Raw genomic sequence first — 18154 nt, 5'->3', positions numbered from 1 at the left:
GCATTGCGTGCAAAATCCTTTATATGCGACCTATATGTCTGACATAGACTTAACGTAAGTGACTATTCATATGCCTTTATGCTAAAGTGATTGTATTATGCAAGTGAGAATTTGCAACTATGACCTGCCAATCATGCACGTCCTTCTAAAGTCTCACAAAATTGTCGAGATAGGTCCTAGGCTATACTAGACTAAGACTGACACTAACATGTAGCACTAAGTTGTCCACGAGGCTCAAGCGCAATGCGCACGATGTCTTTGTTCAAGGTGAGACACAATTGCCGAACTTCTTCCTGTGAATGTGTCACAAATTGCTGACGTGTCAAAGCTCTGAAGAATGGGGCCAACTTACAGATGCCGGCCGAGGGGCCTAAACCCTAAGAAGAACAAGTAACAGAAGAAGAAGTCCTACCAAGTTATGGGGACCCCGTCCGATGGGGCCCCAAGTGACATAAAGATTAAAATAAAGCAGGACCCGCAGGTGATGACGTGGCAGTTTTCAAAAATTGCGCTAACATGATGACGTGGTAGGCTGTACAGATTTCCATGTTTTGCGTTGGCTGATGACGTGGCAACTGTACGGATTTCCGTAAATTTCACTGGCAGCTTTTGGCATTGTTTTTACACCAAGCTTTTGAGTTTTGAAGGCTTTTCACTGTGATTGCTTTTAAGGCCAAGGGCCTTTAAATATGAGGTTAAGGCTCATTCTTTAGCATGCTTCCTGGAGAAGGTGCAGAGTCTGGAGTACCGGCTTGTACTGTGTTGATGCAATATAAAGAAATACCGAAAGGGGCGCCAAGGTTTAGGGCCAATACTCTCTGGGGTGGAATTTCGCCACTCCATGTCGCGTGTCGTCTCTCTCTTTCAATTCAATTGCTATTGAAGTGCTAAAAGATTGTTCAGTCTGTACTTTTCTATTGGCACGTGGTGCCCGTCTTGTGACAGAATGCTTTCTATACAACTGATGTTGAATGCTTAGCATAAACCAATGAAACTCCTCCAAACTTATGGATATTTGGACGTAGGTACTGCTGTGATGTAAACACCGACCCTACAAGTTACTAGGCAACCTTACTACTATCGCAAAATATCAGCCTTGATGCCGACTCTGCCTTGCGAGCAAGTGTTACCACCCGAATAGTCCAATCATGAAAACATTGCCGGTGAAGATGGAAGGTAAGGCTTGGAGGTACTTCCAATGGTTCCATGTCGATGGAAGTGGATGCACGCTACTCGCGAATGCGCATGCACAGGAGGGTTAGGGATCCTTTCTCCAACTCCTTCCATATCCGCATACGAGGCAAGCGGATCTTCGTATTCAAGATCTAGATCTTCGCGTATCCCAAGAAAATCTTCGTTCATGATGAGCAGATTATGCCTTAAGAGTATCCAAGACATAGCAATGAAGAGCGGAGCGCACCCGATGCGAGATGGACTAAGGGTGGGAGTGGCTAACATCTATAGGCAACAAACATTAGTCCGGGCAGGGCCGCGAAACTTCTTTGGAAACAAATACGAGATAGGTACTTGGGTTCTTGGTTTCTTGATTCTTCTCTTGAGTTCGCAAAGCCGAAGCTCGTCCAGAGCTTTGATACCAATGTCAAGTGCAGCCGAAAGGTATAAGGATTTTAATTCAGATCTAGTGCTTCGCACAAACACAAGGTTACTCTACTTTACTTGAAAGAACTGGACCCAGCACAATGAAAGAGAGAGGCGCGCGCGCGCACACACACACAAAGAGAAGGTATGTCACGTCCCAACCACCCTCAAGGGTCCCCTTGCTTTGTTGCCAGAACAAGTACTTGCTTTAAATTACTTGCACAAATGCTGATATAATGCTTAATGCTATGTTGTATGCTGAGAAAGACGCTCATGCAAAAACGCAAGGTGGAATCTGATGTTGAGGATATAGATGCTGAAAACGATAATGCTGAGGGCACTGATGGCGAAAGCGCTTGATATGGCTGGTGCTAGGGCGTTCGTTGCCCTCTACGGGTATTGGGTTCTAAGATGCTTAAGATTGAAGGCCAAGTGACTCTTTTAAAGGTTTTCTAGCCATTTGCCCTACCTACTTTTCATAAATGTCATGTCAAAGTAAATGACTTAAGTGATTGTTTATATGCCTATAAGCTTAAGTGATTGTACTGTGCAAGTGAGGGAAGTGAGGGTATGCACCTATGACCTACCTGATCATGCACGTCCTAGAGGCTCACAAAATTGCCAAGCTAGATCCTAAGTTATACTGGATTAAGATTGACCCTAAACTCTAGCAGTAGCTTGTCCATGTGGCTCAAGTACAATGCGCACATGACACGGAGTGTCACAATCCTCCTATTGTTAGGCATGAGGAATAGAGGCGACACTCGAAACTGTTGATCCTTACCTCTATTGGCCTTAGCTCAAGAAGGATGTGGATAAGTTTGGCACACTTGAATAACATATGAGAAAATGTAATATATCAGGCACTAGGAGATTGGACTCATAAAACGTATACCGATTCCGAATCAACCAAATTGGGTCAACATGTTCATAAGAAAATTGAAGAACAGATGTATAGCTAGTAAAATCTTCTTTCTTGTGAGCTTCAAGATTGTAACATGGAAGAGTGCCACAAGTAGGAAATTTGACATCAGAATCCTAGATCCTAAAGTAACTAAAATCTATATTAATTGCGTTGAGCTTGATGAGAGGTAGCTTCACCTTTTGCAAAGACATCACATATTGAACCATTTGAGTGATTTTCAAAATGTACTCAAAAAAAAAGCTATAACAGCTTTCTTTTTGTTGCAATAACTGACCTTATTTAGGAGGCGCCTTGACACCCCCCCCCCCAACATACTTGCGCACACAATCCTACAAGCATATTCCTATCAACCAACATTGACACAAGACGCGGTCACAAGTTAAAATCTACTCCAGCAATCTTCTCCCTAGCTTCTTTCATTACCTCCTTCTATATTTATGTCAACGTCATCTTCCTCTTTGCCAATCTGAAATATCTTAGGATTAGAGTTTACCTAAAGGTTTATCAAGCAACTGCAATGACGCAGGTTGCCATAACTTCTAGATGGATCAAGTTTGCTTGGATCCTGAATCAATACACACATCATCTGTTTCTTTTTCACTTTGAAGTATCCCTTGCGAGTTTTAAAAACCAAATGACCATTTACAAGCATGCAGCATTGATAGGGTTGATTTTAAGAAACTCATGGTAATAATATATTGATTCATTTCACTAAGAACAGTCCATATATATGCCAATGTCATAATGTTAGCCTCTAATTTCTGTAATGGATAGCTTTAAAAGGAAATCCGGCATACTCATCTGGTCGAGTTGGATCAGCATTTGCAATTGAGCCAGTCACTATCTCAATTGGTGGTAGCAGCGCATGCAATCCCCTAGCCATAACGGTTTTTGCTGTTCCCCGCTTCCCTGCTACAGCAATTCCACCAACACCATTATCCACGGCCCCAAGCAGGAGAGCTGTTTTGATGGCATCCTGCATGGCATAACCCATTTTACCTTCTTTCTGTGTTAAAATTGGGCATAGTGAACCTAATCAAACAACGCAAAGCGGCAGAAGAAGGGCTGACATCATCGATGACAACAAACTTTGCAATGGCAAATGCTGCAAATGTGCAGACCAACAGCAAAGAGCACAATTTGTACTTACAACGAGTGTTGATGATGGTAACGCTAAGCGCCAATTAAAACTTTTGATGGGTGGACAGATAGGAAATCAAAATACCGAATAAAGATTATAGTGACCAGTTTTCCATAGTGGAATAGAGAAGCAAAGTAATCAATGCTCGATTGTATACTAACACATAAGGCTTCCGAGATTGCAAATTTCCTTTTTAAAACCATGTTGATAAAAATTACATTCAAAAGCAGTGCAGTGAGACGGACCTGCAAACAAGACATTGATGCAAAAGCCCGATGAGCAGAATTGCCAGTAACATCACTCAAGATAATAAGCTATATACGAAGCAAGCCAGAAAAAGAAGCCCCAAGGCTAACCTGTCCAATGACGGCTGCCAGAGGAAAATACTGGCGCCCATAAGTTTGTTCTTCAATACTGCGAGAAGCAGAACCATTAGAAGAGGGAGCGGAGAGGGTCTGTTGATGGGCTGCCTGACAACGAAGGCGAGAATGCATAATCCTGGCTGCTTGTGGGCGCACATGCTTAGAGAGCGAGAGGCCGAGAAATGACGAGTGAGGAGGAGGACGCTGGTCTCGCAGCGCCGCCGGCGACGCTCTTGTCGTCGCTGTTTGAGCTGCCATCGCCAGAGCACGTCCTTGCTGTGCAAAGAGTGTCGACAGGATAAACCTTTGAATTTTGTATTAGCAATTGGATAAGAAGAGCAAGAGGGGTAATTTCATTTAAGACTTAATAGTTGTCTTTGTGGATTTAAGTAGTTTATTAGTGAGCTTAAAATCAACAAAAGGTATGCCTTGATTACTTTGATGTGGTGTGATGTGTGAAGTGAAACGAGAGAGTGTAACTTTTACATCACGTTGTGGTTTGTTCGCGAGGCTTTGTAGCATATGTCCCCAGAATCTCCCCAAAGCTCTACAACCTCACAACACTAATGGAAATTGGAGTTAGCAGATTTGTGAAGGAGAAGAATTTGCATATTACAATCTTTAAAGATGCAAAGAGATGTATTTCATGCACAGGGATGGTTGTGCCCATTATAAAAAGAAAAGATCATACACGTGTATGGCTTTGTTAACAATATTGTAGGAAATGTGCCTTTCCCCCACCTCTTTCATCCCCTCTTGTGTTGCAGGGGGACCTGTACTTTCTCCTCCATTGTTGGAAGGATTGTCGTATTATAAAAATACTACAGGTGGACAATGAAGAATTTATTATTGATGAGACTCTTTGGAACAAGGCATGGTTGAATGCTTTGCTTCCAATGATGAGTTTGGCTATTGGATCAAAGCTTCGTGTCACACCCCACACTATTAGTTTCCTTGCCTTGAGGACCCTCACATAAAGTACTATATTTTCTTCACTAATCCAAGGCATATATTTTCTCCCCATGAACACCTTGAATAGTATTGTATTTTCTTCACTAGATCCAAAATGTATATTTTCTCACCATGAACACTTTATCTTGGCAGTATTGTCTAGCAACCAACCAATGCCCCATTTCTTCCACCCATAGCAGCTCTGATAGGCATGCCCTAAGCTATCTCCAACGTGTCCGCCCATGAAGCAGCACCTTGTGCACTATCCTTTCTCCCTATAGCAACTCAAAACACACACACAATCGGGCACTCTCTTTGCATGACTCGCTCCCTCAATTTAACTCCTATTCCATGAATAGCAGTAGCTTGTTTGGTGTTAGTTCTATATCCAATGATAATTTGCCAAATGGCATGGCTTGACTTGCTTCATTGTTCAAATCCTTCTTGAGGTAGTAGGCCGTGCCAATCTTTGAAAAGGTGTTGATTAACCAGAATCTGGTGAGATGCTCTTGAGATTTTTGAGGAGAAAAGAGGGAGGGAGGAGACGTGTGGAGAGAGAGAGAGAGGATCTATTTTTGGCACGTCGACAGCAAATGAGAGGGAGCATATTTTTTTGGGTCGTCTGTCTCTCCATCGTGTGCACAAAGAGGGGTGCACTGTGCAGGTTCGTACGGGCACGCAGCTTCGTGTCTCTCTCTTTCGATCGTGCAGATGGAAAGGCAAATCCATGAAGTCTCTAGGTCACAAGCATCTTGCCTCTCTTTCTCACACAAATGCTCAAATTAGTGGTGCTCTCTCTCACCATCACCTCGCCGTGCTTGCCCTCCTGCAGTCCCTGCATGTATGCAAACCTGGCACCCCTGGTGAATGCAAGGCGGCACAGAGCTAGCAGGAGAGGCATTTGATTTTTCTCTCCATCTCTCTTGTGTTCTCTCTCTCTCTCTCTCTCTCTCTCTCTCTCTCGCACACTTCGAGCGGGGACAGAGGTCTATGCACTCGGCATTGTGGGCCAAAGAACCTGTAGACGGCCATGTACATATTTGCATCGGAAGTGAATTAGAAGCTGAGGGAGAAGCGGCCTGCAGTGGGATAAATATTTTTGGGGAGTTGAAGAAGGGAGAGCTGAGGATTGGGAAGAAGAGATCGTTCTTGACATTGGGAACGCCGACAATGAGCATCAGGTTGGAGGAGATGGGGTCTCCGCTTGGATGGGGCGCAGCTTGCGAGCAGGAAGGGCTGGCGGGGCAGCAGAGGGAGGACATGACGAATGGATGCTAGCTGCCCTTTCACTTTGGAAAAGAAACAAACAAGGTAATCTATATAGATTCCAGCTAATGAAAACAACGTGGGCCCAGTAGGTCGTGCCAATTTTGGATTAGTAGGTCTCCACAATTTTGGAAAGAATAAAAACTCCTTCCAAAACATCTAAAATGCAAAAGTGAAGGGCAATAGCCAAGCCAGGAAATGAAAAGCCTCTTGAAAGTGGAAAGTCAAAAGATTTTGTGTTTAATATATGAAGGGGTGCATTGCTTGCATGCAATGTGCATGTCTTTTAAGCTCTTTCTCTCACCCTCTTACTTTTTTGGCTTTCTAAAAGAAGTTTTAGAGGAGAGTGGATTAGGTATACTTTGAATGTTTTTAGTGATGATAGAAGCTTACCTAATGTTATTTGAGTTTTAAAATAGTAAATGGATCTTTTTATTTCACCTATCATTTCACCTCATGCCATGTCTTGACTTTTCTTACATTCTATTGTTGGCCTCTAGAGGCCATAGGGGCTTGGTGGAGAAAAGAAGCAATTTTTCGGCCGTCGCTTTTTGAGGGTGGAGATGGGTGGCACGTGGCCAACAGGCTTCAATGCAGTGTAGTGCTTGTAGCGCATGCGCTTGGAAGAGGGGACGCCTGTAGCCCATATGGAAGGTGTGCTGAAATGGAGGGCCATTGCAACATGCTGCACAATTTCGTCCTGGGACTTGCAGGGAGTGTATCGGGCTGCTGCGCCTTACAAGGCTGATGGCAATTGCTTGTTGCGCCTTACAAGGCATTGAATGCCATGAGCTTTCTTTTCCATGTTGCATTGCAAGCGATGCGAGTTCATTGCCCACGTTGTACTGCAGTGATGGGAGTTCAATTTTTCACAAATTAAGACAATTATACTTAAAAATAATGAAGCATTTCATCTCCAAAGCCTACATAACGAAGTCAATTTCTAGTTTTAGCATCTTGTATTGATACACAATAAGTCTTCTTATAAAAAGCTAGAAATGTTTTTATCTTTGGAGAAATTTAATCTCACGACCAGGGGTATTTTGGGATTTTTTGAAATTTGAAGGGTATTTTGGGAATTTCCACAAATTAGAGGGGAATTTTGGTAATTTTCCCTAATAATTATCTTATGAGAGTCAAGGTTTAATTTTTCCAAGGGACAAGACAATTGGACCAATGCCCACGTATACATTTGAATATGTCTTACAACTTAATTTTATTCAAAAAAAACACATAATCATAGGGGATGCCTTGAGGGAAAAGGGACGGCGTCCCCCCCACACACACGTGCAAGAGGACGTGCAAGCCCTCTCAATCTTTCTCTTTTGGCCCATGCTACTCGTGCTTTCTCTCTGTCTGTCCATGCCAAAATTTGAAAAAATTGCTTCATTGTATAGTGCATGGAGAGACTTGTGCTATTTTTGACGAAAATTGGTAGGTCCCCGCATTCTTTCATTGAGATGCTTTCATGAGAGGGCATGTGAGAGCCGTCCCACAGGTTGGGGGCTTGCAGCACAATCTTTATTCCTTTTTGACAATTGACATCCGTCTGTTAGTGCTTAACATGTAATTTTTCACAAACTACCTGCAAGATATTAATGATTAGGGAAAATTACCAAAATACCTCGCTAATTTGTGGAAATTCCCAAAATACCCCTCAAATTTCAAAAATTCCCAAAATACCCTTGTTTCTATTTTGGTTGAATAGTTCAAAATTTTCTAATCTTTATTCCTTTTTGACAATTGACATCCGTTTGTTAGTGCTTAACATGTAATTTTTCACAAATTACCTTGCAAAAAAAGACAATTATATCTAAAAATAATGAAGCATTTCATCTCCAAAGCCTACGGAACGAAGTCAAATTCTAGTTTCAGCATCTTGTATTGATACACAATAAGTCTTCTTATAAAAAGCTAGAAATGTTTTCATCTTTGGAGAAATTTAATCTCACGACCAGGGGTATTTTGGGAATTTCCACAAATTAGAGGGGTATTTTGGTTATTTTCCCTAATAATTAGCTTATGAGAGTTAAGGTTTAATTTTTCCAGGGGCCAAGACAATTGGACCAATGCCCACGTATACATTTGAATATGTCTTACAGCTTAATTTTATTCAAAAAAAACATAGAATCATAGGGGATGCCTTGAGGGAAAAGGGAGGGCGTCCCCCCCCCCACACACGTGCGCAAGCCCTCTCAATCTTTTTCTTTTTGTCCATGCTACTCCTGCTTTCTCTCTGTCTGTCCATGCCAAAATTTAAAAAAATTGCTTCACTGTATAGTGCATGGAGAGACTTGTGCTATTTTTGACAAAAAGTGGTAGGTCCTCGCATTCTTTCATTGAGATTCTTTCATGAGAGAGCATGTAAGAGCCGTCCCACAGGTCGGGGGCTTGCAGCGCATAGTGATCTACCTCCTATGCACTGCATGCGCCCAATGGGATGCAACTCTTACAATGTCATTCTAAATGGAAGTATAGGTGACATAAAGTGCTTGGAATGACAAATCAAAAATTTGCCATGCCTTTAGGAATGCCATGAATGTGATATAATTGTCCATAGAAAATACAAGGTGGTTGTCCAATCCTATCAGTGATGGAGAGGATGCATAGCCTTACAAGGCATTAAATGCCATGACCTTTCTTTTCCACGATGCCATGACTTTGACTTTGCCAAGAGGAAATTCCTTTGCTTCAATTTGCCAAGAGGAAATTTGAAAAGCGTGCTCTTTCAGCCTATTCCTTTCCTTGACTTTGCCAAGAGGAAATTCCTTTGCTTCAATTTGCCAAGAGGAAATTTGAAAAGCATGCTTTTTCAGCCTACAATAAACAAATGTGCCATGGCAAATGTGCTCTTTCAGCCTACAATAAACAAATGCCTTTGTTAAAGTTGAATTGAATGTCACTTTTGAAGACCTCTTGTGAAATTCTATAAAAGCAGGCATTGTTGTGCCTTTGTGTATCTGAAGAACTGTGTGAAAATACTTTGTGCTAAAATTTCTTTGCTTGGCAATGGCTTCCAAACAAAACAGTGGGAGTTCTTTTGCTCCTGAAGGCCGAGAATGGTACGTAAGCAGTGGAGATTTTGATGGTGCTGACAGCATGGATTTTGAAGGCGATGAGACCTATTGAAGATTTTTGTCTTGTTCTACTTACTGTTTTTGCTTGGCCAAACTCTTTAAGAATTTGTATCATCGAATCTATTGTTGATTGGCATTACGAATGTGTTACTCATTGCGAGATTGTTCGATATTATTGTCTACTCATGCTTAATTTGATTATTTTTATGGAAATGTGATGGTTGTTGTGCGGATTCTCTTCTTGTCGTCTTGTCTTGTTATTGAGTGCTTGTGTAGTCTTGGCTTTTTGCTCGCGTTCCACCAAGTCGTTCTTGGTTTTTTAAAATCTAGCTTTCATAACCCTCGACATGTTTAAGCGATGAGCATACACAACTAGGCTTTCATTCGCATTCCCACATTGTGCCTTCTCTCCATGAACATAGGTTTGCACGGCTACAATCCTTCTACTATGTAATTCTCGACTCAGATCGACCAAACAGAGTCGAAATGGATTGACCATTTCATATGCATGTGCATTGTGCGACACACCTAGGCTTTCTTTTGCATCTCTGCATTGTGCCTTCTCTCCATGAACATAGGCTTACACGGCTACAATCCTTCTACTATATGGTTCAAGGTCGAAATGGCTTGATCATTTCATATGCATGTGTTGTGCGACACACCTAAGATTTTTTTCGCGTCCCCACATTGTGGCTTCTCTCCATGAACATAGGCTTGCACGACTACAATCCTTCTAATATGTAGTTCAAAGATCAATGTTCTAGGTCCATGCCCTCTTCTCCATATTTGCGAATACATACAAGCGTTTCTTAAGTTTGCTAGCTTTTAAGAAACCAATTGGTAGACCACTCTTGAGTAATCATACTTGGTCAACATGCTCTCTTTCAATAGGACATCTATGGTGCATACAAGCGTTTCTTAAGTTTGCTAGCTTTTAAGAAGCCAATTGGTAGGCCACTCTTGAGTAATCATTCTTGGTCAACATGCTCTTTTTTCAATAGGCCATCTATGGATTTGTGGTCATCATATTTTGTGTCGAACTTCCTTTCATCATAACTAAGCTACCTATGTAATATATGAGGATAAGAATTATTATTTTCTTTTGTAGCATGTCATCTACGGTGCTTAATATCTCATCATTCTCGCCGCATAATCATTGACTCTCTCTCTCTCTCTCTCTCTCTCTCTCTCTCTCTCTCTCTCTCTACAACACACATAGACATACATACACTTGTATCACAACAACATTTGCCACTCTCATATGATTACCACCTTTCTATAATTGAAAGCGCCTCTTTGTCTTCTAGGTGCTTTGATATACAAGGAGTAGTTATACGGCAAGGTTGTCACCTCGAACAGTTCATGTGACAAATGACTTCTTGTGTTTCTACCTATCATTATTAAACTTTTCATTATATATGGAAGGCGTTAGGTGCTCATAATTAATTTTCTACAGAGCTTCGAAGGTTGGCAGAAGGTACTCCTATCTCAAGCGGTAAACGTTCCGATGCGCCCCCAACTGCTTGCACATCAGCAGTGCCTCACAAAAGATCGAAGCATGACCTTCATAGGCCTCACAAGCCTACTGCACGCGCATTGTTTCATTTGAACGACTCGATGAACTCTGCATGTGAGCATACATTATTGGAAAAGCATGTCTTTCTGAGAGCGATTTCATCAACTCATAGAGTTGTTTGTTTTTGTTGCTATCTTTTGGATTATGTAGACAAACAACCCGTGGTGGAGCACATTAATATCAAGAAGGAACCATATGTTGAAACAGTTGTTCCATCCCATGCGCTAAACAAGCCAACACCTCTTGATAATGAGCCTTTGTCTATTGAGCCTCCCTTGCCACTCCAAGCAACAATTGTCCCAAACCCTATTGAGGACGTACCTCTTAACAATGCCAACGATCCGAGCCCGATTGAAATTAAGCCTTTGGTTCAACCTTTTGGCTTGTATGGATTGGGTGAATCATCTCAACTAGATAAGAAGCCTATTGATCTTAGCATTGTTCCATTTCCTCAAAGTCTTCTCCCACAATTCTTGATCACTGATATCTCTGACTCAAGCCCACGATTCTGTATTGAGGGCCAGATATTGAATCTATATGGAACCTACAAAGTTGTTCTTGACCAACTGAAATACAATCGTTACTTGAAGCTCGACTTGGTTGATGAAGAATGCACCGACACTATTACGATGGTGATCAATGATCCATACATAGAGCTCTGTGTCGACAAGCTCCACTTCGGTGACTTTGTTCACATTGACAGCCCAGTTGTCAGACGCAAAAATAGGGCAGATGGGGGGTCAGCACTGTATTCCTTGTACATCAATGCTACTACTACTGTAAGCACAACGAAACCTTTCCCGATGTCTCTTACATTCACCCCTGATTGCAAGATACGTGCATTTCTTGATGAGATAGGTGCACAACAATCTTCGAGTGGACGTTCTCAATTGAGCACACTTGCTTTTGTTATTTTACAAAAGCACAACTCGCAGTCAAGATTTGGTGGGTCTATTGGTGACCTTCTGATTGCAGATGGTCCTCTCCCATCAGATAGGGCATTTGTAAGAATTGACCTATCTTGCTTATTGTTTTCTGCTCTTTTATTATACATTTGAAATCTTCCATGATATATTGGTGCTCTTTTTATTTTGTTTTCATATTTAATCTTTTCTTGTAGCTGAGTTTTGTGAACTCTCGCAAAGATGATTGCCAACAATTGCTTCAAGAAATGGTTGTTGATGGCCCTGTAATGTGCGTCGCAAGAAACATCGGTGCATTCCTTGCCAAGGCCAATACCTTGTCAATATTGGATGTTACAATTCTAGTGCCTGTTCGTAGTGCACGCCTCAGAGAGGAGCTTGCCGCCGTCTTTCAGGCTCAAACCAAAAATTTGGGCTACAATCGTGAGGTGCACTCATATAGCATATAGTGATATATTAGAAGTGACTTCTCTCATTATAGTTGCCTTGTCCAGGTTGTTGGCACCCTCCGATTTGTCAACTTCAATAGTGTGCTGCTGGAAAAGCATTGTTCGAATTGTAAATCCACAAAAGTGTATAAACTTAGGCAGGCACCTTATTGTGGATCTTGCAATAACAACACCACAATAATCACAACACCGAAGCTAGAAGCACGTATTGCAACAAAAGACAAAAAGCTTCTTGATGTGCAAGTTATTGGTGCAGCAGCCGATTTAGTGCTTGCATTGGATAGAACCTTCAACCAAATTTACGTTGAGTCCGTTTCCGAGGCAAGAGATACCTTGGCAACAACCTCACGGTTTGGCCGTTTCAAAATCAACGCGAGTGGCCACGTGGTGGCGTATCCAACTGAATCTTAGTCTCGTGAATGTTTGCCTTTCATTACTAGCTACCCTTTACTTTGCTTGCTTGTTCTAACTATATCCTCAAACAAAACCAATGCTTCCATCCTCTACTTCTTTGTAACGTGCTTTTGCACACTTTTGGTTGTGGTTCTAAGTATTGTGGTTATGCTTGTAAGTATTGTTTGCTTCTTCCGCGAATTGAGAACTCAAACATTTCTGTATTTCTCTTCTCTCTCTGTCTCTCTCTGTCTCTCTCTCTATCGATCTAAAATCAAATACAAATAGGCACACATAGATACACAAAACATTCTCTCTCTCTCTCTCTCTCTCTCTCTCTCTCTCTCTCTCTCTCACACACACACACACACACACACATTCTTCTTCTCTTTCTCTCTCTCTCTCTCTCTCTCTCTCTCTCTGTGTGTGTGTGTGTCCATTGCTTGTAAAGCAACACACAAGCTCTCTCTCTCTCTCTCTCTCTCTCTCTCTCTCTCTTTCTGTGTGTGTGTGTGTGTGTGCGTGTCTACTCCTCAATTCCTCTCTCTACCTATTAATTATATGCAAAACAGAAAACACTACTCTCTTCGTCTCTCTATAATGGAAAATCCTACTGGTTTCAGTATTTCAAAAGAGATAGACATTGACATGCTATTTATGCAAACACATCCTCTTAATCAACAATTGTTTCTAGCACTCCATAGTGTATCGCAAACAGACTTAAGCTTTGAGTCATTTAGACTTATAATCCAACAATGCTTGTTTGAGAACCACTTAAGAAATTCTATCACACACTCTTCAGCTTCATTCTTCTTTAGATCACAACTAGAGTCATTCAGTGAAAGAGCTACACAATTGCATGCTCTATACGATACTTGTAAAACATCGATGAGTCTCACAATGGAAGTCATCAATATTTTCACTCACAAATTCAAAAAAACACTTACCGTAATCCATCACAATGCTACAAGTGGACACGACAAAAAACAAGTAGTTGGAAAATCAATTGAACAGTTCAAAAAAGGACTTCTAATTATAGATGGATCTATTATCGGCTTCATCTATTATGCTTTCACGACTTCACAATCACGTCGTAAACTTGTCCATTGGACAATTGAAGAGTGTGATTTATTAACCCACTTGTGGAGAGAGAACATGCATAAACCAGCTACTCAAATCGCAAATCTATTTATTGAAAAGCAACCACTTTGTGTCCATACACACTCTGCAATTACAACAAAATTGAAGCGACTAAGGCATATAAAGCTCACAAAGACTGCCTCATTGCAGCAACATCCTTCCATTCATCCACAACAAAAAAACAAGATTGTAAAAAAATTCCTAAAGAGGCTTAATGACACACCTACATATCCATGCGAAAGGTGTGGCCGCTTGTTTTTCGCTCGCAAGTCACGCATTTCACTCCTCCACTGTGCTTACATGCTGGAGGTGGAAAACAAAAAACATGTTCCTCTCTATTCTGTTGTCGTGCATGCAAACACAAATCATACAGATCTATGCTGCCGTTTGAGAGCTTGCATACATTGGGCTTTAACAACCCTCTCCTACCAGTCTTGCAAACTTAACAATGTCGAAGCACGCCTAGTCTCCATTCGCATACCGTTCGCAAAGATTCAAGAACTAACTTATGATGGCCAATATGGTTTGCGAGGGAGTGTCGTCAATGTCCTTGCAAATATTAAAAAAACATAACAAGTTCTTCCTCGATTTATCCAAGATGAGGCTTCAGTCTTGATAGGACTCAAACGCAAGCTCGAGTACACACATTGCTACTTATTTGGCCTTGTTAGACCATTGCTGACACTAAAGGCCACACACGCTCTTCTTGATACCTCTTTGTATAAGAAGGAAAACATAACCATAAATGATAAATGGCTTGCACACTTTCAAGAAATCTCACACTCATCATTTCCCCTAGACACAAACACATATGAGATGGAGAATGAGGAAGCTATTGACAATGATGTGCTCCTGCACAGCATCACTACCGTTGAGCAAGTTGTTGATTACAACAACAAAAATATATATGTCGCACCATCAGAGGGGAACAATCCACTTGGTTTATTTGTTGATGTGTTCTGTGAGGAGCTTAGTTTTCCTACGATCTTCTTTGGAGAGCTTAGAAAATACCACCAACACGTATCTAAAAATTACCAAACAGTAGCCAAATGGGAGTTCATGCACAAAGATAGACATTTTGCCCTCAACATCGAAAACTTATTTTTCAAACCAGTGAAAATCATGACGCAAAAAATACTATCCTCCATTTGGATACGCCTATGCAAAGCAAAACTTGAGGGAGGAACCTTGTCTACTGGACATGTTTGTCAGGACACAAACGTAGAAAAAGTAGTCTCGCCACAACTAGGACACAGAGAATTTGAAGCTCTTTGTACCTCGCCAGATTACAAAGAAAAATTTAAAAAAAAAGGTTTTTGGCATGATTCAACAACTAGGGCCACCAACTTTCTTTGTGACATTTTCTTCAGTTGAAAAACGTTGGAAAAAACTTATTGATGCCTTGGAACAAATAGTGCCACTTAAACAAGATAGCGATGAAAGCGATAGCTCCTTCCGTAGACGTTTGGTGCGAGCAGATCCAATAACAACACATCGCTTCTACCTTAACCGCTTCACAGCCATGAAAATAATACTACTTAATGATAGCAAATTATGCGGAAAAATTCTTGATTATTTCTTCGTGACAGAGTTCCAAAGCCGTGGCAGCCAGCATGATCATGGTCTTTTATGGGTTAAACAAGCTCCTATATTTGAACATGACACAGACGATGCTATTGTGGCATTTGTAGACAGGTACATAAGTACAGATGGCTCCAAGCTTCCATCAGACCTTTGTGAAATACAAATGCATCATCATAGAAAAACTTGCCTCAAGAAAGGCAAATCCTGTCGCTTTGCCTTCCCAAGGTTCCCCATGCCATTCACAATCATTCTCAGACTGACTAGCAATGACTACGACAACCAGATGAGAAGCAAGAAAACTTTTAAATGCATTTAGAATAGCCTCGATACACTTCCCACTGAAACTAGCATTTCCTTGGAGGAATGGCTACAAAGCCTGCATTTGACATTCGAAGAATATACTTTGGCAATAACAAACTCACTATCCACAACAACAATCTTCTTGAAACGAAACATGAAGGAAATTTATACAAACAATTTCAACCCCACAATTGCAACACTATGGGACGCAAACACTGATATTCAATTCGTCTTGAACGCCGCATGGCGACGGCCGTTCTGGGATCTTGCGCGGCGCTCATGTCGAAGATCAGGGCATTGTTGACATAGGCGTAGACGATGAGGGAAGCAGGAAAATAGAGTCAAGCAGGAGAAGGAATTGAAGGCTGATGTTAGGAAAGATGCCATAACTCTCTGACGTCAAATCGGCGAAGGCGGCAACAGGGTTGGGGCCAATGCAGGACCAGATAAGCTCGTCGACGCTGTGGCCATAGCGATGGAGGAAGAGGTTCAAAGCAGTGACGCTTCCACGCGCACTCTAAAATCTCAATTTGATATTTGTGTGGCCAACAATGCAACAACAATTGAGCAGCTACGTAAGGTCGGCAACACTATTCTCAACACACAACAAATTAGTGCACAACAAGCATCTTACATAGCGCTATCGTTACCACTCCATACTACAACTCGTGACTTTGTATGCATAAGTACTAACCCTCCTGATCAACGTGTATTAGTTCTCAAAAGGAAAGCATATTTACAAAAACTACACTCATCTGACACAAACATATTCTTCCAAAACATTATTGATAAATATGTTGAAAGACCACAAAGTATCCATAATTGGCCTATTTAATTTGAGAGTAGCGGAAATTAATGAGAGTACTTTTGAGAAATGACTTTGTGAGCATAGCGGGTGAACATAATTGAATATAGCAACATAATCATAGCAATCAGTTAACTTGACACGAACAATACTTTTGCAAGAGAGATAATTTAGAGAACATGACAACAGTTGAGGACCGGATTTATGTGGAGCCGGTCTCCCCTCCAATAGGCATTTGTATTATGATTTCTCCCATTAAGAGAGACTTGTTACAATACAATCTTTGTATTCCTTGTGACCTAGGTGATGCAATGAAGATGGAAAGCTTCATGCATCACAAACATAACCTAAACTTGAAGAAAGCTTTAACTATCCCAAGCCTCAGTCCCAAGACCTCAAACACCTTCGAAGGTGGAGAGAGCTAGTAGGGAATGAGGGTAGGGAAGAGGAAGAAGAAACATTTCGTAGGAGCAAGAATTAGTTCCTCACTTATCATAAATCTTGTTGCTAGCATATATACTAGCATAGTAATGAAGAAGAAGGAGATGGCAACCTTAAGCATTGAAGCATGGCTCTTGGTTGGATTTGCACTCCATATCCAAGAGTGTTGGTGTAGGCTCTCAACCGCTACTTGCTTGGAGAAGGAGAGGGAGCTCTTGCACTTTGCATAGCACACAATGAGAGTGTTTGTGAGTGTGTGTGGGTGAGTATACCCCCTAAGAAACCCCCTAGCTTGCTTGGGTCGACCCCCCCCCTTGTAGCTCATGCTTGAAGCTCATTGGACCCCTCCAGGCCTAGCCAATCACAAACAGGAGGCATTACAAGCAGCAAGGGTAGCCTTGAGACAAGTGTCCCCCTTTCCCCTTTGAGAGAGAGGACTAGATAAATGCTAAATCAATTAATTAAATCTCCTAAATTATTATTGGACCCCTTGGGTGGCCAACCAATAGGCTTCAGGCACACTATGAGGGAAACTTGACAAGTGTCCCTCTTGCTTTCTTTGTACCATGCATGACTTGTGTGAGTGTGTGGGTGTTCTCTCTCATCCCCCCTCATGTAGGGCTCGCCCCCTCCTTGTAGGGATTGAATATTTGACTTTTTGACACCTCAAGTCCCTCATACATAGGCCCAATTCCCACCACAAGCTTGGCTCATAAGCACTTTAAGCTTGGGCTGGGTTCTCACCTCAAGTGCAACCCTAGCATCTCAAGCATGTCAAGCACCTCAAGCATCTCAATAATTAAGCACCTCAATCATCAAGCACCTCAAGCACCTTAGTCATCAAGCATGACAAGCAAGACAAGCACCTCAAGCTGGGTCGGGTTCCCGCGCCTCAAGGTCAGCCCTAGCTTACCTAAGGTCAAAGGACTTTTACACACATTATTGGAGGTCTTCAATGAAGCTAACCCTAAGGTCTTATGCTCCATTTGTTAGCCTTGCTCTTTGATAGAGCATCTCTCATTTGGGCCCCTTTACCATTTGCCCCATGTTGAGATAGATCTATAAGCACATGTCTATATCTTAACCCTTGTTCCAGTTTATTCTCCCACATTAAGTGATCAATTTAATATGAGAAAATCATTTGGGTTGGTTAGATATTAGATATTAGATTTTATGAGATTACCTCTCTCTTGAATCATAGTCGTCCTCGACTATGAGGTAG

General features: G+C 41.6%; 2 protein-coding genes across 2 annotated transcripts in view; one reads left to right on the top strand and one right to left on the bottom strand.

The window, feature by feature from the left end:
- ALB1 (ALBINA 1) overlaps nt 1-4338 on the bottom strand; it is a 79557-nt gene extending 75219 nt beyond the window's left edge. Inside the window, exons 1-2 of the mRNA XM_086506385.1 lie at nt 4022-4338; nt 3322-3500 (exon numbers count right to left, since the gene is read on the bottom strand). Coding sequence (XP_086362511.1) covers nt 3322-3500; nt 4022-4285 — 443 coding nt within the window. The 5' untranslated portion in view covers nt 4286-4338. The remainder of the gene's footprint in view (nt 1-3321; nt 3501-4021) is intronic.
- A 2520-nt stretch (nt 4339-6858) lies between these two features.
- LOC147419281 (uncharacterized) lies at nt 6859-12680 on the top strand. The gene is made up of 6 exons (XM_086505793.1): nt 6859-7019; nt 10629-10663; nt 10778-10963; nt 11039-11901; nt 12018-12248; nt 12315-12680. The coding sequence occupies exons 1-6, from the start codon at nt 6859-6861 to the stop codon at nt 12678-12680; spliced, it is 1842 nt and encodes a 613-aa protein (XP_086361919.1).
- Nucleotides 12681-18154: the final 5474 nt, after the last annotated feature.

Source organism: Adiantum capillus-veneris, chromosome 29 (genome assembly GCF_014529385.1).
Source record: "Adiantum capillus-veneris isolate H3 chromosome 29, ASM1452938v2, whole genome shotgun sequence".
Taxonomy (NCBI): domain Eukaryota; kingdom Viridiplantae; phylum Streptophyta; class Polypodiopsida; order Polypodiales; family Pteridaceae; genus Adiantum; species Adiantum capillus-veneris.
Note: the sequence above shows the minus strand (reverse complement) of the source record. Positions and strands in the feature narration are given on the sequence as shown.